This window comes from Apteryx rowi, unplaced genomic scaffold, assembly GCF_003343035.1.
Source record: "Apteryx rowi isolate R43461 unplaced genomic scaffold, aptRow1 scaffold_337, whole genome shotgun sequence".
Taxonomy (NCBI): domain Eukaryota; kingdom Metazoa; phylum Chordata; class Aves; order Apterygiformes; family Apterygidae; genus Apteryx; species Apteryx rowi.
Genome location: NW_020449830.1, coordinates 216,415 through 243,294, shown reverse-complemented (window position 1 = coordinate 243,294; position 26,880 = coordinate 216,415). Strand labels below are relative to the sequence as shown.

At 39.6% G+C, this 26,880-nt stretch overlaps 1 protein-coding gene across 1 annotated transcript in view; it reads right to left on the bottom strand.

Moving 5' to 3' along the window:
• Nucleotides 1-3,965: 3,965 nt before the first annotated feature.
• The window catches only part of VWC2 (von Willebrand factor C domain containing 2), a 58,413-nt gene continuing 35,498 nt past the window's right edge, over nucleotides 3,966-26,880 (bottom strand). Inside the window, exon 3 of the mRNA XM_026072087.1 lies at nucleotides 3,966-4,456. Within this exon, the coding sequence (XP_025927872.1) occupies nucleotides 4,305-4,456 (152 nt within the window). The 3' untranslated portion in view covers nucleotides 3,966-4,304. The remainder of the gene's footprint in view (nucleotides 4,457-26,880) is intronic.

Sequence of the window (26,880 nt, the reverse complement as noted above, 5' to 3'; positions counted from 1 at the left end):
TTTTTCAAATCATGACAATATAGTTTATATTACACTGCATGAGAACAGAAGAGAGTTTTCCAAAGTCTTTCATTATTTTCCTCTTTTCCCTTTTAAATCTCACATATTTAGGAGAATAACAGCACTTCCATTTTTGTTGTTTAAATGTGGTTTAAAGATTCCTATGGAACAGTAACTGCGTAATTTTATAATTACCTGAAACCATCTAGAATATGATCTCCTCAAGCCCCTACTTACACATTTGAAGCCAAACTCATGTATAGTGTAATCCTATAAAAATGGACAAGACCACACCAACAGTTAATTTTGCTGTGATTTCAACTGGGAAATAAGCAGAAGCAAGTGAAGTAGAAGCAGAAATATCATATTCATGCCAATGAAGCTACACAAGAACATCTGAGAAGAATATTCATTTTCCAAGCAACAGATCTTCAAATACAAAATTATTCATGAGCTATCGGCATGTCTTGAAATCCAGTTTTTGTAGACACAACCCACCTGCAAAGTTGAACTTCTCATATACAGGATACATAATACTGTTTGCATGGAACCAGCTGAGTATCTAGGCTTCAGGTATGTGCCCTTTTGGAAAATACACCCAACAGCCAAAAGCCACTATTATGTAGCATTATTCTATAGCAATTATTTATATATAACTAAGTTTTTTTACTTCATTAATGTGCACCTTACTTGCTTAACATTATAAAAAATGTAAAATATAATGCCCAATAACAGGTAAATTGGCTGTCAGAGACACATTAAGAGTTTATTTTCATTTTTTAAGTTTTTTTTTTTTTTCAGCTGTCAGATGAACGTGTCTCAGTATGAGAGTCAATATACTCTGAGTTTGGTTCATTAGAAGTGACACAGAAGGATTTTCTAAATTTTTAAGGTTATACAGCAGGTGTCCCTCAATATGAAGAGGTATGTTACTTGACCAAATTGAAATGTGTAGATAAATGCATGTGGCCACCACAGCAGTTCTGGTTTTTGCTTAGGGATTAAATGATTGCATTACTTTGAAGATGAATGATCTCTAGCTACAGTTCATATTGTCTAATTTTTTAATTTCCATATTTTCATTTTCCACTGCTGTCAAGAGGGAAATTTCCATTTTAAACCTCTGTCTCTGTGAAGTGACAATTTGTAGTAGGCTGCAAATCTCAGCTCTCCAACTCTGCCACTCCATTGCCAAAGGCCAGCTCACTGTTAGGTGCAGTCACCTGCTAAGAGTTGGGGTCATTCAGTCCCTTTGCCTCTGGGCTGGGCTTGCTGACAGCATCACTGTGCACCAATTGTGGTGGAAGGGACAGGCTGGTGAAATTTGTCCAAGAAAGCTGAATCAGCCCATTTCCCCATCTCAGTGATGGCCAAAGAGCTCTCATGTGGAAACACTACAGGCCAAGGCCAGATGTGGTCCAGTGACCTTAGCATAAAGAAGGTCCATAGTTCATCATGACTTCTACAGCTAGTTATCATTACATCTGAAAAGAAAAGAAAATAAAAATCTGCAACTCAAAAGACTAGCAAAATGCATTCTCTTCAAGAAACCACCCGCAGAGCTGGGTGACCATAAACTGGTCTAGATGAATTGGCCCAGGAAATTCCAGATAAAATGGGAAAGGACCAATCTATTACTACAGAAGGATGACAAGAATACATTGGTACCAGGACAGAAAGGTGGAAAAATCCAGTGGAAAAATCCAGTGGAAAAAAGTGCAGTAGAAAATGTTTATAAAAGCTGCACTAGAAACACATACAAAAATAGCATTTAACCTTAATTTAACCTCCATACATCAATAACCTCAATACTCAATACTTTGGTAAAGACAGATCTTCCCAAAAGAACAGAAATTCAAGCCTAGGGAAACAGTATAAACTTAGCAAGAGCCTTCAGTGAAGGAAAAACAAAATGTAACTAGTCAAAGATGAGATTTCCAGTTTCCAAGTTAAACATGGCCATACATTTAAAGATTCACAATTCTGTGAGTCATATAGTTGCACTGAAAACARAAAGTGTCCTAAAGAGACACTAACCAGCCTATTGGGAACATCAATCCTACGCCAAGTTGCAAGTCCAAATTTGCTGCTCTTACTCATGTTGTGCAGCCCTTCTGACATGGGTACTTCCACTTCCTTCAAGACGATATTCATGGAAGAATATTGGCACTCATGGTTCCTTCTCAGTGCTGTGCAGATACTTATTTCAGTAAGTAGAAACCTACAGCCATGCTTTGAAGCACGGATGCTGCTGATTTAGGAACAAGCTTTCTACTTATGTCATATGTGTAATGAATCCTATCCAAGTACATCAATGAACAGATATACTTAAAATAATGCATTTTTTAGCCAAATCCTTCCTCCTTTACTCCCACTAAGTAGAATTTCATTGTTACTAACAGCTATTCAAGGAGTAAGGTACTCCTCTATACAATGGCAGAACTGAGCATTTATGCTTATATCTGCAGGTGTGCTAATGGTCTAGATACAAGTGAGATATGAAACGCTTCTTCCTCCCCACTTCCAAGAAAAAAAAACCAAAACACTGCACTGTGCATCACCATGCACTGCTGCCAGCTGAGTGACTCCCAGGTGAAATACTTCCTGTATCCCTGCTAGTAATTGCAGTTACTGGAAAACAGCATTTTCAGTTCAATGTTTACATCCATCTACATGAACTTAAGGGAAATTATTTGATTTTCTTGTGGTTTAAACTATTCAAAATTAATAATCTGCCTTCCTTTCTCCCTTTCTCCTTAGGAACAGACTAATACCACACGACTGCCACAGAATTGTCTGCACAAGTTATGGTTCCTCGATTTGTGATTCTATCGCTCCTCTTCCTCTCCCAAACTACTGTAGTTTCCAGTACTGTGGAAAACCATGCCCAGTAACAGATAAACACATACTCCTAATACAGACTTGAGGTGAAACCTGGGATCCATTCAGGTCAGTGGCAAGACTCCCATGGTCTTCAGAAGGGCCGGAAATTCATACTTGGTATGGATGGAAACCTAGAAACCAGGTCACATCATGGGAGTACGTAGCAAAGGGTAATGAGAACATAAGTAATATTCTAGTTTTAGATCTTGATTCTTTAAATCTTCCCTCCAGTGAAAGCTTAAAGGTAAGCCCATGTTTAAGTGTTTTCCTCAATTGTTGTCTTAACAGAAATTCAAAGCAGATGTAGTCTAGGAGTTGGTGATAAACAAAATTAAAAACAAAACAAATCTAGACGAAGGCTGTTAACCACCAAAGTAGTGAGATTTGCTTTACCTTACATGTCTTCGGGGTCAGGTTGTGTGCTATAAATCCTTTGATGGAATCAAAGAGCTTGCTCAAAACCTTTCTTTTCAACAGCTGTGGGATTGTGCAGCCACAAACCAGCCTTCCTGCCAAAGGATTTGTAATGTGGAACCACATCCGGGGATGCTCATTCTGCCGCTCTAGCCCTTCTGAGTTACACTTCTTCACATCCATTGCACATAACATTAATGATGCTGTTTGGTTACTTATCATCATTTCAACCACCCAGGGGTCACTATATTGGTCACATCACAAGGAATTTGTCCCACTGCAATGTGTTATGCCTGAACTCAGTATTAGGAATTGATTTTGTCAAATTACACTTTCATGACAACAGTTATGAGAGATCAGCTTCATACTACCCACTGCTCCAAGTTATCTCAGCTGGGGACCAGTAGACATGCACCAGTAGAACTCAGAAAAGGAGTTGACGCAATTTACATTATAGCAATATTAATAAATGAGCACATATTCTCTGAAAGCATATACTGCATGTTTTCAAAAGAGAGAGCTTCAAAGTTTTGTCATATGCTGGTTCTTTCATAGCCCCCTAAACAGAAAATAAGCAAACAAACCAAAAAACCCCTCATATGATGAAACTAGAACAAAAATGTAATGTTTTAGTTATGGTGCATGTATACAATAGGACAGGCAACCGTACAGTAATTTAAACTTTATTGTCTATATAAAACATTTATTTTTAAGCTCTATAATGGTATTATAGAAATACATAGAATATTTGATAGAGTGCATTTAGTGTACTCACTGTGAAAATAAAACACATTTATTAAGACAGGTATTCTTTATGTCCAAACTTTTTAAATATATGCACTTCTTGGCTTTGCAGTATTATGTTACTATGAAAAGCAAAATACCAATATGCTATTCTCTGCTCCTCACCAAAATCTTCATGTTCAGATTTCCCTGGGTCATCTAGTGTGCTCACTGCTGCAAGATATTTTATAAAAAAACCCAAAGTACTTTGATTTGTAGATTTCTTATATTCGTTTGCATTCATGTCTAGTGCACATAGCTTGTCGTTCAATTCTCCAAGTGCCTTCTTCGTAAGTACAGTGACATATAGTGCATTCATCAGTTTTCACCTCTCGGCCTGCTGGAATGACAATGGTTTCTGCAAAGCAGTTCGGGCCTAAAAAAAGGAAAGAGTTTATTATGTGATACCCATAGCACACTATAATCCAGCATAGTTTAGCTGTAGTCTCAAGCACTGAAAATCTAATACAAAGTCAGCAACACTGCGCATGTTAAACAAATGTGAGTATAGTGCACAAGGCATAAAAGCAGGGAAGAGAACAGGGACCTGTGCCTTCTCATTCGGCTGGAGGTTCTCAGTATGGCCTGTCCTGCCCTCCAGAAGTGAGGGTATGATATATCTGTTGTGCAAAATGTGCAACCGTGATAGACACCTGGGCACAAACTGACCATGTAGATGAATACAGATTTAAGCTAGAAAAAATCCTGCTACTGACAGTGCTATTGTAGGCTATTAGAAAGTTGACTATAAAGGTTATTACCTTCCCCCCACTTGAAGCACCGTATTTTGTGTAATAATCAAAGTATCAGAGTAGTTTATTTTCCATTTTATGAGAAAATATTCTGTTTCCATTAGAACTGAATAGCTTCAGCCTCTTCTGTACAAAGACTCTTGTCATGTATAAAATGAAATACTCCATTTTATATAAGTCAGCAAATATACAAACTCTTTCTTTCACAGTACACCAGAACAAATTCATTTCCAAGGATCAGGCAGAACAAGTCCACAGCACCATGTTCGCATGACAAATCTGATCCTTTCAAAAGGTGACATCCTCACATCYCTCTGCTGCAGAGGGCTTCAAGTGCTGTATCAGCTCTAGTTCTGCATTAAAGAAAATTTCTGCCTTGAAAATCCACAGACACTTGTAAAACAGCACTAAGCCCTACCAATCATCCCAGATGTATATATTGCCATCTTCTTAGAGGAACCCAGCCCTTTCATTGACGAAATACGCAGAGCTCAGCTTCTCAGGTGGAGCCTGGCTATTTAACAGCACTTGGTACCAGTATCCCCCAGAGTAGGACACGCGGTATGGACTAGCATGTATTGAGCTGATATAGCTGAAACTCTTGACAGAATGGGGGTGTGCAAAAGCTTATCAATCTGTTTGCCAAGGAAGGAAATAAATCACGGATGAGGTTCAGTCTCCCATTGCCAGTCATCAATTGTAAGAACTAAGCCAAACATTATGGCTTCTTCTTCTAAGGCAATTTAATTTTTTTTTTTTAAAGTGCTCTCTCTGAAAGCCAAAGGCAGATACACGCTGCACTTTTTAAAGCACAAACCAAATGGTTCACAAATCAATTTTAACAGTTCTGTCTTTGGATCAGACCATGCGTTTTGTGCACTGACACAGCAGCCTGAGAAGTATGTTCCAGGCTGAAAGCGATGAAGGCCCTTCTCACTGAAGAGTTATCCCTCTAGAAAGCACCTGCAAGATTTGCAGAAGTTTGGTTCACCAAGTTAATTCTCTGAATATTTAGTTCTCTGAAATATTCTCAGAGTATTAATTCTCTGAATATTTAAGCCAGTATTTTGTTTCAGAATTGACTGTTAACAAACACCTCTAAGATGTGCCTTCTTTTGTAGTTTTGAGTGACTTCTTGCCTCTTGAAGGTTTTGGGCACAGAATGGACAGAAAATACAGAGTATGATGCAGCACATTTCATATAAAGTTACTGGGTTTCCTAACTTAATGTTACTGTGGTACTGCTGAGTTTGTGGCCCCCTCATTCTGATCATGCAAAGTATCTCTGGGCTGGACAAACCCGGAGCGAGGACTTGAGCAGGGAGGGAGACATTCTCCAGGTCCTGCTGCACACTGACAGGTGCCACCTTTCAGCTGAGATACAGAAGAGTTCTTAACTCAGCTATCCTCAGCGGGACTTTGAAAGATTTCTATTCTAATGTATATAATTCTAATTATTTTTCAGTTATAAACAATCATCTTCTTGTTACTAACAGTTTTCCATCATGCCAAGTTGGGTTGATCCCCACAGAAGAAACAGATGCCTGAGTATTTTGCATACTGGCCTGTAATAGCCCTTTGATTTAAAAAGCTGTGATATGAAGTGTTAAAATATTAAAAGTGGAATTTGCTTGCCATGGAGGATTTGTATGAGACCTACAGACCACTTGAAATTTATATAGACACTATTAAAAAAGGCAGAAGAGCAACATAAATGATGTTTTCATTATAAAAATCAACCAGGGAATGAAGTAAAGCCAGTGCAACACATGGAATTTAGTAGGATTCCAACCCTAAATGCCTCCATTTCCACTTAAGTACCTTAATGCCATGCATGACTTGTCCTTAAATCAGAAAATTATTTAATGTAAAGATAGAACAAGTTAGCCCTAAATTCTTAAACCATTTTAATGTGGGGAAAATAATTGTGTTGCTAAAGCTACAGAAGGAAAATAACCATCTACTTGAGAAAGGGAACCCTACAAAAATAAATGACAGGAAAAAAGTAAGTTATTGAGCAAGCTAGATTTTCTTTTTTTTTTGTATACAGCTATTCTGCAGAAAATTACCTATTTTAGGGTTCTGCATTTACACCCATCATTATTGTAACTGCATATCCTAGATAGTATTCAGAATGACAGTAGTCATGTTATTATTTGAATGCAAGGCATCCTTGCCTTACATTTTCCTTTGTGCTATTGGAAGCTAACTTTAAGGAAGTTTTGTGAACTTAGTATTGTGGTTAATGTTACAGAAAAGGTCATCAATGAAAAGGCTGGACTAGCTATATTACAGCAACGCTTCCATGCACATAAATGCCAATAAAATATAGTGCCTGAACACAGAAAACAATTCTACAGCCCTCCTTTTATCATTTCTCCAATTCCTAAGACCTCTTTTTTAGGGAAAATGACCTTCTCCCTCCCCAAGTCTCATTCAGTTTTGAAGTTCTTTAGCTTTGGGTTTTTGGCTCCTCTCCAGCCCAAGCTGCTGCTCACCACCCCCTTTCCCTTCTCCCCTCCGTAGCAGCCACAAAAATTGGACTTACCCAGCTGCACATGCCAGAGGAGAGCCAGCCTGCGGCTCTCGGAGGGGACCCATGGGGTTGCAGCTGCCCGAGGCACCAGGTCCTGCGGCAGCTGCAGGAATCCTGGCATCCGGCTGCCCCCACGCCTCCAGCAGCATCCCCTGGATCTGCCTAGGAGAGGGTGGCAGGGCCAGATGGGAGCTGCTGCTTGGACGTATTATGCTGATGAACCACCTAACACATCCATTTGCCACCTGCCTACAGGAGGGAAACTGAGAAATCAAAGATCTGAAGTAGACCCTGGGAGCAGGAAGAAGAGTGAGTTCAAAAAAGCCCATTTTTAGTCTAAAGACTGCCATTTTCCTGCTCTCCCATGGGAGAGGGAGAGGGAGAGGGAGAGGGAGAGGGAGAGGGAGAGGGAGAACTTTCCTCCAAATTCAGAATACATAAGGTGTCCTGATGGCATTTGCTGAAACTGCAGCTTTACTTAAAACTGGGCAGTTTGCATCAATTTAGCAAGATTTGCAGCTTCCCATCACAAAAGGCAAGACGTTTCATGAGTTTTTAAAAAGTTTGAAAAATTATCTGACTTAGGACATGAAAAGCATTTCAAGATAAATAGGAGCTATTCTAACTCCAAAGTGCTATTTGATTCTCTCATTAAATGTTCCTGTTGCAACAGTAGTGGAAAGTGAATCTCTTCTCCTTGGTCTGCAAAGCAGTTTGCCTTCATTTCCGAGATAGCGGTTGTTATCACTGGTCTGCCCGACTTCAGCATCTGGTACTAGTTCAGTGCAGCAGGGGCTTGTTTGAGCCTGTTTGATCTGCAGTATTAAGCCTCCTGGGCTCTGAGGAAGTCAGTGGTGCTGCACGTCTTCACAGTAGATGAAGATCTCACCATATCACTCTTAAGTCTGGCAGAAAATTCAATATGACATATTGTACCAATTCCAAGCGCAGTTTGAAACCCACCATGACATCATTTGTTTTTTCTAAAGTATACCCTGGCTCTGTCAGGCTCTGCTTGAGCCAAACCATGATGGTATCAACAGAGAGATTGCTTTCCTAGGGCTAAGGCAGAGTTTCTGCTGTTTCAGTGAGCAGTGAGTTTGGCAAATAGCCTCAGTTCCCGCACTGAGCACTAGATTGGGATCCAGCTCTAGGTTTTCCCATGCTTGAAATAATGAATCCTAGCTTCCAAAACAACATTTATATTGGCATCTCAACAATTAGGAAAGCATATTTGGTGGTTGATTCATTGAGACTTTATAACTGGACTCTCACCCCTTAAATGTTTCAAGATTTAAAAAGTTTAAAAACATTATTGGGGGAAACACAACTATTTTTCTTTTTTTTTCCAAAGTCTTTATGCTGATAGTGTGAAAAGCTTCCAATGAGTTATGTTTTATGCTTCAGTGTTGATAAGTGCAACAATTTAATTAAAATGCAAATTCTGTTATCTCCGAAGAAAACAGCCGATACCAATTATCAACAGAGAATGCCCACGCCACTCACCTACAGTAGCAATAGTACCTGTAACCTTGGCAACCTCGAAAGCGAGTCTCTGAAGCTGCTCCTTCTCTCCTTCCACAAAACTGTAGCTGCACCTTATAGCTGTATCTGTTTCCTCCACAGCCCGCCCCTGCTTTTGCATGGGCACATGTTCCTAGCAGTTCAAAAATATGTCGCACACAGCAACTTGATAAATCATATGTTAATCAACTGGTTTTGTCATGTATTGAACCAAATTACGGACAAAGAAATCTGCTCAACTGCGAATCAATGTGTTCGCCCGGAGAATAAGTCAGCGCAAATTTTAGCCAATTAGAACTACAGGGACAACCTCTGTAATATAGTACTTTGATGTAAGACTATTTTGGGCTTTGGCTTTAAACTAAACTCCCTAATAGCTGCCCTTCTAATAGCTATTTGCAACAGTCAAGCAGATAAGTGTTGAGGTAACTGATAGCACACCTATCTGCCTGCATTATATTCATCACTATGGTATTTGCAAATGACAAAACCTCAACATTTAGCTTATCTCCTTTCTATTTTCTTCTAATTTAACAGAAAGATTTCCAGTACTTACAACATGAAAAGATGGATCCTAGACTTCATCCTGGAGGTCATGAGAATCATGACATTATATAAGAAATAACCATGTTAGGTCAGATCAGAGGTCCAGCTGCATCTGACAGTAGCCAAAAGGAGATGCACAGGGAAGTGTATGGGCACAGTGCAATGGTTCCTAAAATAAACATCCAGCTTCCAGCATTTTCTGAATCAGAGACTTCAAAAGTGGCTCCTATTTACTCAGTAGCCTTTAATGGATTTCTCTTTCATTAAACTCTCCAACATGTTGTTGAACCCATGTAAACTTCTACAAGATTTGGTGGCAAGGAGGTCCACAGCTCATGCACAGTGTACAACAGTTTCCTTTTGTTTGCCTGACACCTTCCACCTGCTACCTATATTTTCTGATACCCCCAAATTGCTGTACTGGAAGAGGCAATAACATGCCATTTTTCTAGACCTTTATCATATCAACCCTCCCTCCCATCACCTTGTCTGCAGACTGAAGAGTCCAGGTCTGTACCATCATCCTTGCTGACCTCTCCAAACCTCTTCCTATTCTACTGAGTCCTTTTTGGGCTGTGAAGACCAGACTGGCACACCATACACAAGTTGTAAAAATACCGTGGACTTGCACAATAGCATGGTGATATCACCCGTTTGTTCCCCATTTTCCTCTTAATTCCTAGAATATCATTTCTGTTGTGACTATCAATGACAAAATTGAGCTGAAATTATCAATATTATATCACAGATGAAAATCTTACAGAAACAACCATTTCATTTTATGCAAACAAACTCCCATAGTGCCTGTGCTACAGAAAACTTTCACTTTCCAGCACCATTACGTATAGCAACAATGTTCCTATAACTTCAGGAACATGCAAGAGAAAGAGCAGCTTTCTATTTCATCTTTCAGATCTTTCTTCCTTCTGATGTTTCTATACTTCCTCCAGAATTCTCCTCGAATTTTTCTTAAGATGCCTGAGAGACTAATGAAACACAGATTTATTTTTATTTTTACTTTTTTTTTTAAGGAAATGTAGCCAAGCCTCCTGCTTCCTTTTCAAACTGTCTGGCCCTGTGACCTGTATGTCATAGGACAAAACCAACGATTTTTCTCTGTCTGAGCTGGAAATGACACCCGGGAGCTAAGGGCCAAACCACAGAGAGAGGATTACTGTGCTTGGCTCCCCACGCTGCACTTTAAAAGACACCGACCTTCCACTAGTTTACAGAGTCCCTTCCATACTCGCRGAGCAATCCTGAGAGGGGTTTTGAAACATGCTAACACAGGGTGGCAAGAAAAAAAGTCAGTCTGCTCTACCATGCAGCACTGAGGCACACAAGATTTTGAAATAGAGGCATTGCCTCCCTCATCCTTCCTAAATCTCATCACTTTCCCAAAGATGGTATGTGCACCTACTTTGTGCCCTCCCAAGCGCTAATCTCTTCTATAGAGACTGTATCTCCCTGGCTTGATTTTGCTTCCCTCTCATGTGGATATATATAAAATATGTACACCCTCTGAGAAACGTCAGCTTGGAAGATAAAGCACAAAAAGCAGCCAGCAAAAGTAGTCTGTGACTGGGTCCTGAAGGTTCTCATTCACTCACAAAAATAAGTTCATCACCCCTGTCATTGGCAATGTGCCGACTGCTYGCAGCTTGGTTTCACCAAGCCCAGTACCTTTGGATACTACTGTACCAAGTCCAAGAGAGAGCTTTCAATTACAAAAGAAGGATTCAGGCAGACCCAATTTTAAGAGCAATTTGGGACCTTATAAGAGCCGGTGTACTATTTCTGTGGTTTATCAATGCCTTAAGACATGGGCATGCAGAGAAAAAATATTGCAAACATCTTAATAGACTTCCAGTAAATGTGTACATCTGACAATAAAAATAAAGATTCCCATCCATTTGCAATTTTACCTAGCAGCTAGGGGAATTAACAAAAAGGCAGTGTGTGCAATGTGTTATCTTTTTTAAAAGCAGTGTTTTGTTCAAACTAGATAGAGTCTTGGTGCTTTTAAGAAGACAATAATAATAATAATAATAATAAAATCCTTCCCATTTTTAGGGTCATGTTTTGTTAGATACACAGGAAACTGACAGATTGGAAGAAAATCTGCCAAAGGGCAAAAACAATTAAAAATAACATTTTGCCACATAATTTAGAAAAATGGGTGTAACAGCATCTGCTGTAAGTAGACAGAAGAAAGCTCAATGAAGTTCTTGTGTAACAAAATGGGCTGATCATGTCCTCAATGGCACTGCTATGACAATGTAGGCATTAAAGCAAGAGTACTTACTGTAGTCTCAGTGTGTGTGTGTGTGTTTTAATACTGAAGATAAAAGGAGCTATAATCTTAGAGCTGTGTTTTAAGATTCTGCTTTTGAGATGCACAATCCTTGTTTTGTGATTTTTATTGTTTTATTTTTAATTTATCACATGTGACAGAACTATTGATTAATGTTTTGGTCTGCCTCCAACCCTAGAAAAAATGGGAGAAGCGTGTAAAAATTCAACAGAATATAAAACAAAGCAATCACAGCCAGCGAAATTATCCCTTCCACCACTGAGTCTTCCAAAGCCTGATTCTCCATTGCCTTGCACTTTGCGGTGACATTAGCATCTGTGAAATGAAAATGTAAAACACTACCAAAAGCAGGGCTGCACAATTGCTTTTGCACAGATATAAATTACTTCATAAGGGAGCAGACGGGAACAGTCCTTAATCCTGACAACACCACTGTCCCCTTGGATTTCCATGTGTATTCAGAGAAGAGAATTTTAGATATCCGTTTTTTGTATGCTGAACAAAAAGCAGCTAAAGAACATCGAACACGACACAGTCAAATACCCTATAAGCCAAACAGAAAGACTCGGAGCATAAAAGGGTCCAATTAAATAGGAGGCTCAAGTGTCATAAAAATAAGCTACATCAAACAACCTCCTTTATCAGAGAAAAGATGGAAAGACTTGAATACTCTACTTAAAATGATTTTCAAAAGTCCTATGACTTGTAAAGGGATATTGTGTTCCCCAAGAAGCTGAAAAACAACACCAATTAGACATGAGCTGAGCACTGTGTGTATCTCACAGAAAACTATATAAACACTCTGAAGCTGGCAAGGAGTGTATGAATTTTGCACTCGGCTTTCTTGCAACTCAAACACCACCCAGATGATTGGAAAATCAGAGACGGGGCTTGAATGCGCTGCACAGACTCCTGTCCAGTGTCCGAGACCCACCATGCTCAGGAGCTGGCGCTGATCGTTTGCAGCCAAGCTCACTGCCTGCCCTGCCTGCTCGGCACCGCAGCTGCGTGCACCTTAAACTTGCAGAAAACAGTATTCCTGCCCAAAGAAGCTGTGATGGGGCAAGTGGCTGCCCGCTCCAGTGCTCTTTGCACAAGGCCTTCTTAAAAGCTCTCCTGTTGCTAGCAGCAAATTTAATAGGGCTAATCCTTCTCTGTCTTGAGCTATTTATTGAGTTACTCCCAAATGACATCAGCGAGACCTGGTGAAAGACCTACTTGGCTTTTAACAGAATTAAATCTTATTCTCACAGCGAAGCATCAGTTTATTCCTCAGACTAAGAAAGCCACGTGAAATGCCTTCATTAAAAGACTCTACACACGTTATTCTAAAAAATATAATGCAAATTTAAATAGACTTTGCATTTCCAAAGGCACACGCTACAGGGGAGTAATTTAATGCATCAGAGAGTTGCTGCAAAACCTGGAACGAAAAGCATATTCTAACTAGCCAAAATACTGCAGCGCTGGTCAGCCGTGCTATCAGCCAGGYTCACTGGGGCACCGAGGAATATGCGGTAACTCAGCCAGTAATGCATGGGAGTGCATGCATCCTCAAAAACTTAATAAATATGTGTTTAATGAAAGGGAACCGCAGAATGCTAACGAAGGAAGAGATTTGAGAATTATTAAGGAAAAAGATCCCTAAAGACTTCAACTAAATTGAAAGCTAAAGTGGAAGCAAAGTACAGTATAATGCTGCTTTGGCAATCAAGTAGAATGTGAGTCAGTATATTTTTCCAGTCACTGTAAAACACAGGATAGTGAGAATGCGCTATACAAGGATGACCAATAGCTGCTCATTGTCACAAGGAATTATGCAATTAAAACAGCAAAACATTAGCAGTCAAGCATCAGCTGCTATTTAACTGCACTTTAGAACAAATATACTGAATGCTTCTACAAATCAGGGTTTATCTTTCTTACTGAGAATTATTTGAACCAAAATTCTGAATCTAGAATAATTCAATTCCAGAAAGACAGACAAGGACAACTTTCCCAGTTTAACAGTCCCCTTGCAAAATGAGTTTTTTCAAGGGCTTAGTTTTGTTGTTGTTGTTTTGCATTTTTATAATTGTTTGGGTTTTTTTGTTTTTGTTTTAGTAGAGGCTTGTCTACACAAAAAAATTTCTAGCCTTTCACTACTTTACTAGACTTGACCTGCTCTGGCCATACTGGTATAGATGTACATTAGATGGCTTTCTCTGTTTAATCTAAAGTGATATAAACCAGACTGCAAAAGGGCAGGTATATCAGAGGAACAGTAGCTTGGCATCCCAAACACCACTCACCAGTGTAATGCTGGTATACCAACAAGCTGTCTGTAGACAGCTGCAGAAAAAAGGATTAAAAGTTTGGACTCTTAAGAGGAATAAAATTTGTGTAATAACAGAAGTAAAATGGTATGGAGTGTCAGAGCTGCAACTTCATACCCAGAGACGTGTCCTTTAGCAATTTCCAGACTGCATCTATGGACATATGCTGTTTTTATCAGATTTTATTCGAGTTACATGACACAAGGCAAGAATACAGCCACAACCGGTCTTGTATATAAGCACACACGTGATTGATCACTTACGTTCGTCTGTGTGACCAGGTGCTATCCGGGCCCATAGGCATCTCTTGGAAGAGACGCTCATGTGAGCAAGCACCCAGGAAGCGCTGTTTCTATCTGCGCTCCTAACCCCTCGTATAAATCCTGCCTCTGCCCACCATGCGTCTCCTTGCTCTTCCTCCAGACATCCAGCACCCCGCTCTGCCTTTGCTGCTGCTTTCTTGGGACAAGAGCTATAACTTTAATGCCAAAACTACTCAATTATCCATCTGGTGCAGAAGGCAGCAAATGAGTTTAAGTGAGGACAGCGTGTGGTGGAAACCTCTCCTAAAGCTAAGTAGACTAAGATTTATTTAAAATGTAACAAAACAAAACTGCTCCACTAAAGACTTTTGTTTAATATGTATTCAAGCCTGATGACTTTCCCTCCCCCTTCTGCCTTTTTTTATTTATAATTTTTCCAAAAATCCGCCTCTAAAAAATGGATAAATAACATCATTTGCTGTGGGGAAAGAAGGGACAGGAATTGATCTTGAAAAATGAATTACAATTGTTGGCACATCATATATCACTTTAAAATATGACAAACTCTAACAACATCCTTTGTCATGCACTTCTAGCCTCACTTACTGAAATAAAAAGCTGTATTTTGAGGGTAAAAAATATTGGAAAGAAAAGTCTAATACATGGGAGTCAGACTGGCAACTGAAGAACCTGTTTATCCACCAGTCCTAATGAATTACTACTTTCTTTGGGTGGGAACATTTACAAGGTATATGGTTGTTATTATTTCCAGCCCTACACGAATATATCTGTAAAGAACAGAGTTTGTAAGTTTTCCTAGAGAAAAAAAATTTCACGAACATTTAGTTAAGACACACTTACCTAAGTTACTCTGCAACTGAGAAAATTACAGTATTTTTATGAGCAAAAGGAGAGGTTATGCTATGTCTTCCATGTTGCTAAATCAATAATTTTACCTTTTCTTTTTTTCCCCTCTAATGATTTTCCCCTGGTGCTTATGAAACACAGCACTAAGAGGGCTTGCTTTGGAAAGGCTGTATTTTGTACCTTTAAGGGAGACAAAGAGAAAATTTCAGACACTGAATAAAAAATAGCATTCTGAAAACACACCCTTCGTTTCACCACTGCCCCTGCAGAGCTGTGCTCTCTCTGYTGCCACCCACCACAGTGGTCACGAAGGCTCCTGGGGGCAACTCCTTCAATTATAAGGGCCTGCTGCTCACTACTTATACCAGACTTGCTACACAAACCGCAGCCGAACCAACCCTTCACACAGAGAGGCTACCCAACCCTTTTGTCTACAGGTTGTCCCCTTCACCAGCAGATAGACACGCTCCTCGTGCTTCAGCCCCTCATTTGTAAAACGGTCTCCCTACCACTTTCTCACCTCATGGAGGTCTTGCATAGAATAAAGACTGAGATGCCGAAATAGTATAGCAGTTTTCACCATAGGAATATTCAGGATAGGAACACACCAAAAAAAGCTTCATGTTTCTTTTTATGAGAAACAGTTAACAAGTCAGAACTGCAAATTTAAGGCCCCAATTCTTAGAAGAGCTCCCATATTTAAGACCAAGTCTAAAGGCAGCCATTTACAAGTGCAACCGGTTAATAAGTAAATTTAAGTATATTAAGTTGCAATGCGGAAATCCATCACTGTCTTTCAGAAGTTAATTCTGTCTTGTTTCCATTTGTATCCCCCTTACACAATTCATGAATCAACAACTAGATGGAAGAGATGCTGTGGGGCAGGAGCAGTGGGAAGCCAGAAGATGGAAGGATGATTCAATGCAAAGGCAAAAGAGTGCAAAGCCACTGAGGCTGGAAGAAACTGAGTTAGTAAGAGTGCAAGCAGTAAGGGAAAAGGCTACGAAAACACATGGAGTGACAAGCAAAATGGTTTTAAGGGATCATCTCTTCATAGAGATGGAACGACAGGTGGTTTGAAGTGAGAGAGATGAATTATGAATACTCATGAGCCAGTTTTGTTAAATGTAAAGACTGTCTCCGTGAGTTATGCAAACCCTTTCATCTTAGAGAAATGGTGCAGCACAAAATCTGTGAGTCAATCACAGGGGCAGACATATAAGGATCTGCACTACCCAGAAGAAATTTTCTACATAATATTCCTCAACTTCTTCATTTTTGCTGTCTGAATTCAGCACTAATTTTTCCTTTAGCTCCAAAGTTAAGACAACCCATTTGATACCTCAGCACTCTTTTCCTGTTATGCTATTATTGCACACTTTTTCTTGGAGTTCATCTCTGTTACAAAGGTCCCTGAAACCAGGAAGAACACGGTGAAGGAGTGAATCTCCCTGAGAGCAGTCAGATTTGTACATAAATACATTTCAGTTGGGTTAAGGTCTATTGAAAGAAACTTAAGATGATGATGATATAGCTAAGAAGTTTTCCATCAATATTCCCACTGCAGATTTTTAAGATACATCAATGGATCTAGTTTTCATATTTAGACATCAACCCTAACATCACAGGGAGGGATATTTTGGCTAGGAAAAAGCCACAGTTCACCCAGGTCAGCACAATACAGATGTACCTTCAAAAAAGGTACTTCTTTTTTTGATTTGATCTTTTCCCTCATTTTAGAGCCCATTGTTTTTAGCAAACAGCAGCTCACAGTCTAAGTGGCAGAAAGTCATATAATGGATGATACAGGGATGTCTTCTCTTCTAAGTAGGAAAAACCAGGATGTTCCTAATCAGCATCTTCACTATTTAAACGTCCTTCCACTGAACAAAAGCACTTGAGGGTGCAGGCACCACCAACATTGCTGAAGCTACTCTTCACAGGAGGCAGTCATCAGACTCCAGGAATGAGATGTTCAGTAAAAAAAGTAAAAATCAGATTAGGCCTTTTGTTAAAATAATAGTCCAGAAAATTGTTCTGGCAAAAAGCAAATTGCCTTCCAGGCATTGGGCCCCCAAGACAGCCAAGCTGGCACAAGGAGGTTGGGCTGCTTCCTAGATCTCAAGATCTCTCTCCCTCCCTCTGACTCCCTCCCTCTGACTCCTTTTTTTTTTTTTTTTTTCCTTCTTCAACACTTCAGACCTCTGGAGCAGTTAACAGGCATGAAGCTAGCCTTTGTATTTACAGTAACAGAATTATTGTAAACTTATTCTTAAATATTTCCACATATCATAGATTTTTTCTTGTAAAATTATCTCCAAAGGCAAGTATTATGGAAATAAATTCTGAAGGAAAAACAGCTGGTGCTTTTATGTTTATCTGAAAGCTATGTTTGCTTTCTCCTAGGCAAAACTAGAGCCTTAGGAAATCACAAATGATTCTCAAGACACTTGAACTGATTTTCATAAAACTCAGATTAGTGCAATAGAAAAAGAATACTAAATAAACAGAAAGTGGCAAAACTAAAAATTACATTTTACTTTTCTAATGAATTTGTTACTACAAAATAGCCTACAAAAAACAATTAAAAGCTCAATTTATGATTATACTGTCAGCCACTCTATCTGTCTTTAGGGTATTCTTCTACTCTATTATAATAAAAATGATCACTTCCCACCTACCGCACATCCAGCGTAAGAAAGACCAGGGCAGCTGGTGTGGAATATAAGTTACTGGTTTACAGAAACCCTCTAGAATACAAACTAAATGAAAAGGAGGAGCACTAAATTATAGAGCAGCTCAAAGTATTGTAAAATATGTGAAATCCTGAGACATGGAAAGCGAATGGAAGGAGAACCAGCGTCCCAGGGAAGGTGGAGTATCAGCCCCAGAGGAAGAAACCATCAGTTCCTCTGACTCCTTCCCCTTCTCACTGTGATTTATTCCTGTGCTGTCTTGCTTGGGGGCTTAAGTTGCAAATATTCTCTTTGCACTTGATACCCGAAGCTTTAGTAGCACAGGATGTACTTGTAAATTCTACAGCCATTAACGGGTCCATAATTTCCTCTCTATGTGAAATTTTATGTATGTGCCACTGAAATCTGTACATTATTCAAGCACATAAAATCACTTTTGTAAGGAATCTTCACAGCATGAAAGCTTTGGATACGTGTTTTTGAGAGAGAATGGAGACGTGGTCAGGAGAGAAATTTTAAGGGGAGTCTCATCTCCACTAGAGAATAGCAGAGAATGCACTTAATCTGAAGGAAAGAAGATCCTGTTTGCAAGCATCAAATAGCTTAAGAGCCATATGATATCTAGACCGACTTCCTTGCATTCTAGTTTTTACATTTTTCTTGTTTATTGCACTGTAAATTCTTCAGGGCTGAGAATGTTTGTTCCATTCTGTTTAGCATAGGACCTTGCAAATTAGAGCCCCAGTCCGAATTTGGAAATGAATCATAAATACTACGATCAATAATTTTCTTTCTCCAGGACCATTTAGGGCTTTGCTTGATGGTCCTAATATCACCTGCTAGTTTTCTTTTTTGACACCACTATTAAATAATAAAGTAACAAATCTCATCAGTGAGGAAATGTTCAAATACAAATGAAATTCTCTCAGAGGTATGTTTGAAATGAAGGGAACAAGGGATGACTACAGTCAGAAGACTTTTCAGGGCTTTAACATTAATAATACAACATCTCCGTATGGTGACACTCAGAAATAGCAAGGTGGTTCTGCAGTGACTGAGTTGTTGCATACATATCTCTCCTCTTACACCCCTGCAGCATTCAGGACTGCACTTTTCAGGATTTGAGCGGGCACATCCCATCCCCGCTCCTTTAGCGTCTACCCTATCATACCTGCATTATACCTGTTACACCGATGGCCCTGTTACACCTGCATTTCTCTGGCCCCTGCAAGACCCAGCAGCCTCTGGGGCCATGGGGCACAGGAGCTCGCTGCCTGTTGGGCCAGCAAGCACGCTCTTTTCCCTATGCACACTACCTTATACTGAATCTCAGCCGTCACCTTTTGGTGCACTCCATTTTCTGAGCTACTTTTGGGCTTCTACTTTTGGCCACTGGCACAGATCCTGGCTATCCAAAAGAGCTCAGCACCATCCAAAAGCCTGGAAATCACCCCCCTGCTCTGTTTTAGAGGTTCGCTGATGAAGATGTTAAATAAAATACACTATTAAACCACCAGCAGAAGCACAGCAGATATGGCTGTGTCTTCTCTGGCCTACAGAAAATAAAAGGTGACACAGGTTACCATAGTTAAATTGATTCATGGTGTTACAGTATTAACAGCACATTATTTGATTCTTTGAATACCTTATCGTGTTACAGCAAAAACGTAATCGCCTTCCTGAGCCTTTTCTGTCAGTGGAATTTCCCACGCCTTTAAAACTGTCACACGTATGATCTTCCTGATCTCAAGGTCCATATTATGATCCCAGGGACCATGTGGAGGTACTGCAGGGGTCCACCTTGTGAAATCCTGCAATTGTTACAGGATTATCAATCACCCACATGGCATGGATGCTCAGAAAAAACGATCACAAAATGCTATCTCTCAGAAAAGCCTAATCCAATTTATTTCAAGTTTGTTCCCTTCTCCCCTACCGCCCAAAGAAGAAATCTGTGAGAATTTACAGGTGAATAGTTAGGTGGACTTTTTTTTTTTTTTTTTTCATTTTCCATAGAGACTGGTATGAGGTTAAGATCCAATTTACCAAGTTACAAGAAAAATACTGTGCTATGAAATGCTAATTCATGAATGCTCCGGGTCAAATATAAGGTTCATTTATTTCAGCACCCTTATTACTATCTCTGCAGTGGCCGCTAAATAATATCACGGGAAGAGTATTTGAATTAGGGAAGTGCATCAGCACACTCCCTTGGTATATTCCTGCAGCTTCCCGAGCACAACACAAGAATTTCCCGAGCACGTTATCCTCGCATTTCACTTTGTTAGATTCTCTTTGCATGAATTTGTCTAACTACTTTTTAACTGCATGGAAACTCTTGACAGTCACAAGAAACTGGGGCAATGAGCTCCACGGTTCAACTGTACCTTGCATGAAAAAGTACCTACATCCCTTGTTGAGTCTTCACCTAATAATTTCATTGAACTAGATTAGTTCTTGCACCATGAGAGGCAGCAGAGTTGTTATTCAGAGGATGAACAGCTGAAGTCCTCAATAATAAAGATTTTCTCCTTTACGATGCCTTCTAGCCACGGATTTCAGCACTTACATGCTGTAAGATTAGTCAGTTACAGGAATTTATATTTTGAGGATCTGTTCTTTTAAGCACAAGCATAGTGCTGATTTTTAATATGTTTTTTCCATTATATTTTGAGAAAGTGAAAAATCACTTAAATCCTTTAGCTGAAAGTGACAGTTTTTCTTAAAATTGCAGTACAGAGACACTAACCAATTTCTAACAGCTATTTAATATATTCTTGCCATCTAAAGTGCAAGTGGAAATAATGTTTCCTGTATTACTTTACAGGATAACACAGGATCATTTTATTTCTAAATTGCAATAAAAAAAACAACAAAGAAAATCATTTTAAGTGAAGTCCTGACCATAATGCTGTGAGTAAGATCACTTAAATGCTTTAAAATAGACTAAAGCACTTTGGAACTGAAGCTTTTACAGAGAATTTGTATCATTCCTGGCAAATTACATCAAGGAGCAAAATACATCAAGGAATCTTCCCTTAAGCACGAATGTCTTGATTTCTACTGTAGTAGGAACATCACTCGAGGTGAAAACTTACCAACAGCAGGACAAAATAATCTAGCTGCAAAGATAAACACGCCTGGATGCAATCCTGTGCAATGTGCTCTAGGTGACCCTGCTTGAGCAGGGGGGTTGGACTAGATGATCTCCAGAGGTCCCTTCCAACCGCAGCGATTCTGTGATAAGATTCTCTGAGGGAATCATATGCAAACAGAAGCAACTGCTTTTCAAAATGCCTGCAATAAAAACTACAGTTAAAGGCATCTTCATCTTTGGCTAATGCTGCAAACACCAGAACAGTCAAAGGAAATTGGGACAAAGTCAAAATACCCTAATCACAGTTTAATAATCAGATTGATAAATTTAAATTTCAGACTTTTAGCCTTCTTGGCACGTTGTGTCATTTTCCCTTAGCACAAAGTCTTAGCAAATAAACAACTCTACACCTGTAATTATGAGACCCATATTTTAGCTAATTATGCCGTATTTATTCATACTAAATAAAACTATGTTGACAAGTAATGATTGAATGCAAATACTGACAGTCAGAAACAGGCAAACTCTTAAAACAGGATAAAGCATCAGATACAATGTAAGGCAGCAGGAAAAACCGCTTTTTATCACTTTGGTCCTTCCTCATATCAGGCTTTTCATTTCTTTTCAAGGCAGAGCTTTTAAAGGCTACAGTCAGTCACCTATTTTCCCCTTATAACTACTCTATTACAAGTCCTTCCGGCACAAGACGCTGCTTTTAAAAGAACGTTTCTAATACAGGTTTCTTGTTAAAAGCCAAAATCCAGTTCCAGGCTGTTAGAAAGAGAGAAAAACTGTCTAAAGGAAAGGGCTAGCCTGCCTAGCTCTATTTGACAACATTAGACTCATTAGGGATAGCCTTCCTATGGTTTGGTTTCTTGCTTTCTTATTTTTTTCCTATTATAGGAAAGATTTTAAGAAAAGCTCCCCACCGCCCTTATTTTCTCCCTGAAGTTGTTCCTGTACCCTGTGTGCAGTTTTCATAGGTGAGTGCCATGAACAGATAGCCAAACCGCAGGGAGATTGGGCAGGACATCCCATCATGTAGATGTTGAAGACAGAAGTGGGCGCCCCGGTCACAGGGAAATACAAATGGAATGGGCAGGTTGCAAGAAACTGTGGAAGACAGCAAATTTCACACCCACTGGGACAGCTGAGACCTAACTTCCAGAATGGTCTCACCTGAGCACCTCTGGGGACATTCAGGACAGCAGACTTTTCCATATGGGGCATCACAGGCAGGTGCCAGATTCTGTCAAATTGGGCTGCCAGGCTGAAGCACTGCCAAGTTTGTACTCACAAATTTGCACGACTGCACCTTCAGGAAACCCGGCCCAAGGAATTAGAAATACTGCCACAGAGTTCATACAGGATAAATCAAACAAACTTCTTCCTCCAGATACCAGGGCACCAGCACCTTATGTATCAATGAGTCCTCTCAAACCTCCCTCATTATCAAGTGTGTGTGTGTCACAGTCCTCAGCATAACCCTGAGCATGCTATGCTCCTTACCATACAAATCCCCACCTCCCAAATACACATACAAAATACCTTGTATGCAGTTCTGCTCTATTTTAATACCTGTGTTTTGCAAAATAAAATAAAAAAAAAATCAAACAGCTCTGAGCTCTCACTCTGTTTGACTTTTGTTCCTACTCCAGTCAAGTTTTCCCTCCCAGTCCTTCCCTTCCCCAACCCCTCCTAATTTCTGAAACAGCTGTGGGATCCTATCCATTGTACAATATCCAAACCTCATGATACCTGCCAGATAGCAGCCCTGACCAGAGAGATGCTCCAGCTCACTGTCTGCCAGATAAGCCCTGCAGGTATGTGATGCCGCACACCAACTATGGGAATCCTACGTCCTCGCAAGGCGTTTGCTTTCCAATCATGGACATCGCACTTTATTCATCAGAGGAGTGCATGTCACCCAAATTCCCTTACATATCTCCAAAACTCAGGATATTGATAAAACAACCAGTCCTGAATTCTTGGCTGTCCCCTAATGTACCCAGATATGTTTAAGCAATGACTGGAAGACTCAAAAGTACCACAACCACTTTGGTGCTTTCCACAAGCAACATCTAAATAAGCATCTCATTTTTTTTTTCTTTTTTTCCCCAGAACAAACCCAACTGTTGTAAGAAGATGTTAGAGAAATTCCAGTCAAATGCCCAGTATATATTGTCCACTGTTTCTTCTGGAAACCTTTGGGTGCCAGAAATTCCCAGGTTCTTAATGACACAAACTTCATTTGATAGCACTGGAGTAGTTTTGAGTTTCTTCACCTCAGTTCCTCCTTTTCTAAGTTTTGTTTTAAAGGATTACCCAATAAACAGCATATTTGATACCTAAAAAAGTTTAAAATTTTTCTTTTTTTCCATCCAACATGCTGTATCATGTCACACGTGCTGGTGTCCCTTACTCTCTGACTTTTCAGCCTATGGTTACAGTTTTGTGACATACAGATAATGTCAAAGTATGCTCATGAGTACACGTCCAGAACTGGTATTTTAAAACATCGTAACTTCAGACATGATCTGATATGTTGCAGGAAACTTTCTACTAGGACTGACAGAAAAATGTGTTGAAAATATACTGGAAAATTATTCTTTTACTACATAGACTGAGATATATAATATATTTTATATATATTATATATGATATATATTTTATATATATGTGATATATAAATATATATCATAAAATATTTTTATAAAATATTGTAATATATAATATGTTATATAAGAATATAATAAATATATGCATATAATAAAGCTTAAGAAAATAAGCAAGCGGTACATGTTCATGTATATGGTCAGAAAAAGGACTAGATATAAACAACACACAAGATATATTTTATATACAATATTTCATTTTCTTCCTTTTTCAACAGCAATCCTTTCAAAAAAGATTTTTGAAAAAAATGGGAGAATTTTAGTTTTATTTGCTTTTGAAAACAGGTTTTTCTGTCTCCCCACACTTCTCTCTATTCTTACTAAACAATGGAGATAAAAAGTGGGAGAGAAAAAGAAGTAGGAAAAGCATGCCTACTTTCAGTAGAAGAACTTTTAAATCTGAAAAAGAAAAACACRCATACACAATAGAAGAGATACAATATGAAAAAGATTTGTTAAAAACACATGCAGACAGGCCTCTTCCCTACTTAACATTTATAAATTTACAGTGCATCTTCCGCAGAGCTCAGAGCTCAATCACTCATTCTAAGCAAGTACAAACCTATGGAGATTATTTTACCTGATGCTGAAACATTGTGCCTCTGGGGTAGAGCAATATAGACAGAACATCAGCAAAATTATATCAATAATTTAGGAACAACAATTACACAAGATGGACTTTGGCCAGCGAAGGGGACCAGACACACCAAGTGTTATGTATAAAGCAATAAAGCATAAAGCATTTTGCATAAAGCAACTCGTTATGGACAGAAGTGGATGCACGTCTTCTCAAGACACGTGCCAGGGGCATCCTAACGCTTCCTAAATCCCCACTCTTGAGCTCACCACAGCCCCTGGTAGCTCTTTCTGCATTGCCTTACCTTATACGTTATGCTTTTCAAATGAGTTGGCATTGCAACTTTTGCTGCACCCCCCAAAAAAAAATAAAATAAAAGCTTTCTGAAGTTTTTATACGGAATGGCTTTCTATAGGAAGATGACAAAGGGCCATGATAAAAGTCACTTGGACTACTGGAGTTACAGAATCGCATGTATGTTTAAAGCCATGGGGCTGCCAGGATGCAAACCCATCACTGTGTCACACCCAAACTCCCTGGTGCTCTAAACTTCCAGGGGTCCATCAAAGGGAATGTTATTTTCCATGTACAAGCTTATTGAACTATTTTAACAGTCTGAAGGACGAAAACTTGTGCTCTGCAAGCCCTTATGTGCCCATATACCTTAGGGGACTGCGGTGCAGCATGGTACGTGCCAAGGATCCCGTTTCCGGGATCAGCCGGCCTCGGCAGGCACAGGGGCACCCATTCCTCCTTGGGAACCTGGATGCAGGATGAAGCCCGGTGGCACAGGCAGCCTGGGCAATGCCGACAATCTAAGAGACAAGAAGAAGATCGGAGACCGCAAGTCTCCTAATGCCTCTCACACCAGAGCCTCCCTCCAAGGGGCAGAGGGAGAGGAAGGGGAGCTGGGAGGAGGCTTGGAGGAAGCCAGCGTGCACAGGGAACCTTGTGCACCAAGTCAAACCATGGCTGCATCCGCACCTCAGGCAACAGGTCTCAGGACAGAAGGGTTTTATTTTTGGAGGGGTGGGAGAGCAGAATGTCTGAGCAACCTGGCTTTCCAAACTCATGCCATTAAAGATTTTTTACTTCACCAATATGTTACATATGGCTACGATAATTCAAAAACCAATCAGCTGCAAATAGGAAAGTGTGCTGCTGCTCAATACAGATGCAATAATTTCAATATGTATTTGAAACTTGCATTTCCAATGAATATATGAAGTCAATAAAATTCCGCACGTACCAGCCATAAACTTGATCTATTGTAAATCAAATATGAGGCATAGGATCCTTCAACTCATACAACATTACCTTATACCTAGGCTTTGCGTAGATAAGAATATACCAGAATCTCATTCAAACGTACAGCTCAGAAGAGAGAAAGAACATCACTGTCTGCTTAATGCTCAATAAAAAGTTGAGTCTTAGGTGATATGTATGACTTCTACAGTTGTTTCTACGTTAAAGTGGCATGCACACTGGCACACATGCATAAACACCAACAACCACACTCAAATTACCAGGAAATTTAAAATTACTGTGCAACATGAAATGAAATCCTAAGCACCCATGCACACATAATTAAGGACAGAAGAGAGTACACCCAGCATAGCTACAGAAAAGTAAAAACTGTTGGTTTTTACCAGAAATCATATTGAATAGTAACATTTAATGCTCTGTTAGAGCTCCTCATCATGATACAATGTACTAATGCATAACAAAACTTGTTCTATCACAATTTACTGTTAAACAAATAGGAAAAAAAAAAAGAAACCACAGATGAGGGAAGAGAAAGGGAGTTTCCGTCACATCATTTAATTACAGGAAGTTCTAAAAATCTGTTTTTCAAGGTCACACAGGAACTCTGTTTGAATGAACATGTTTAATCGTGTGAAAAATGAGCCAGATCCATGGCTGTTGCACATCAGCTCATCTCCAGTGACTTTCAAGTATGAGTTTGAATGGACTTGCACTAATTTAGCCCTGCTGATAATATGAACCAATGCTACTTTGCTGAGGAGCTGGTAAGTTATATGACTATGTGTGAGGGCTGGAATGTCAGTATTTTATTTCACCTTTCTTTTTGTAGGCAAGCTCAGCATTTCAGCATAAGACAGACAACCTTTACAAACGAAGAAGGAGTAAAGCTAATCGTGTCCAGTCAGAGGGAGATAAACATGCCGGGTTCAGAGATCCCCACTGGTATCAGGGCTGCGTATTTCTGACCAACCGCACGGACCACACACATCCTCCAGGGAGAGGAGCGCTGTGGTACCCAGCACTTGCAAAGCCCTTCGAGTGTTCGGGCTGAGCTCTCCAGCGCTTTGCACCCTTTGCAGAAACTAGAGCAGCTCACAGGCTTGTTCACCTGGAATTCTTCTAGGATCTGTAGCTAGCAATTTCTAACAATTTATTTTACTACACATATATGAAACCTGGGATGCTTGTCTTACTAGTACCTATATATAGTATATATTTCAAGCTGGTAAACCTCTGAGGCCTTGATTTTATTAACAGAACAATTTCCAGCAAAAGCAGAACATTTATTTATTTATTTATTTATTTAAGAACCAGGAAAAAAAAATCGGTTCCCTCTCCACATCAGAGCTTTACACTGCCTATAGAAATTACA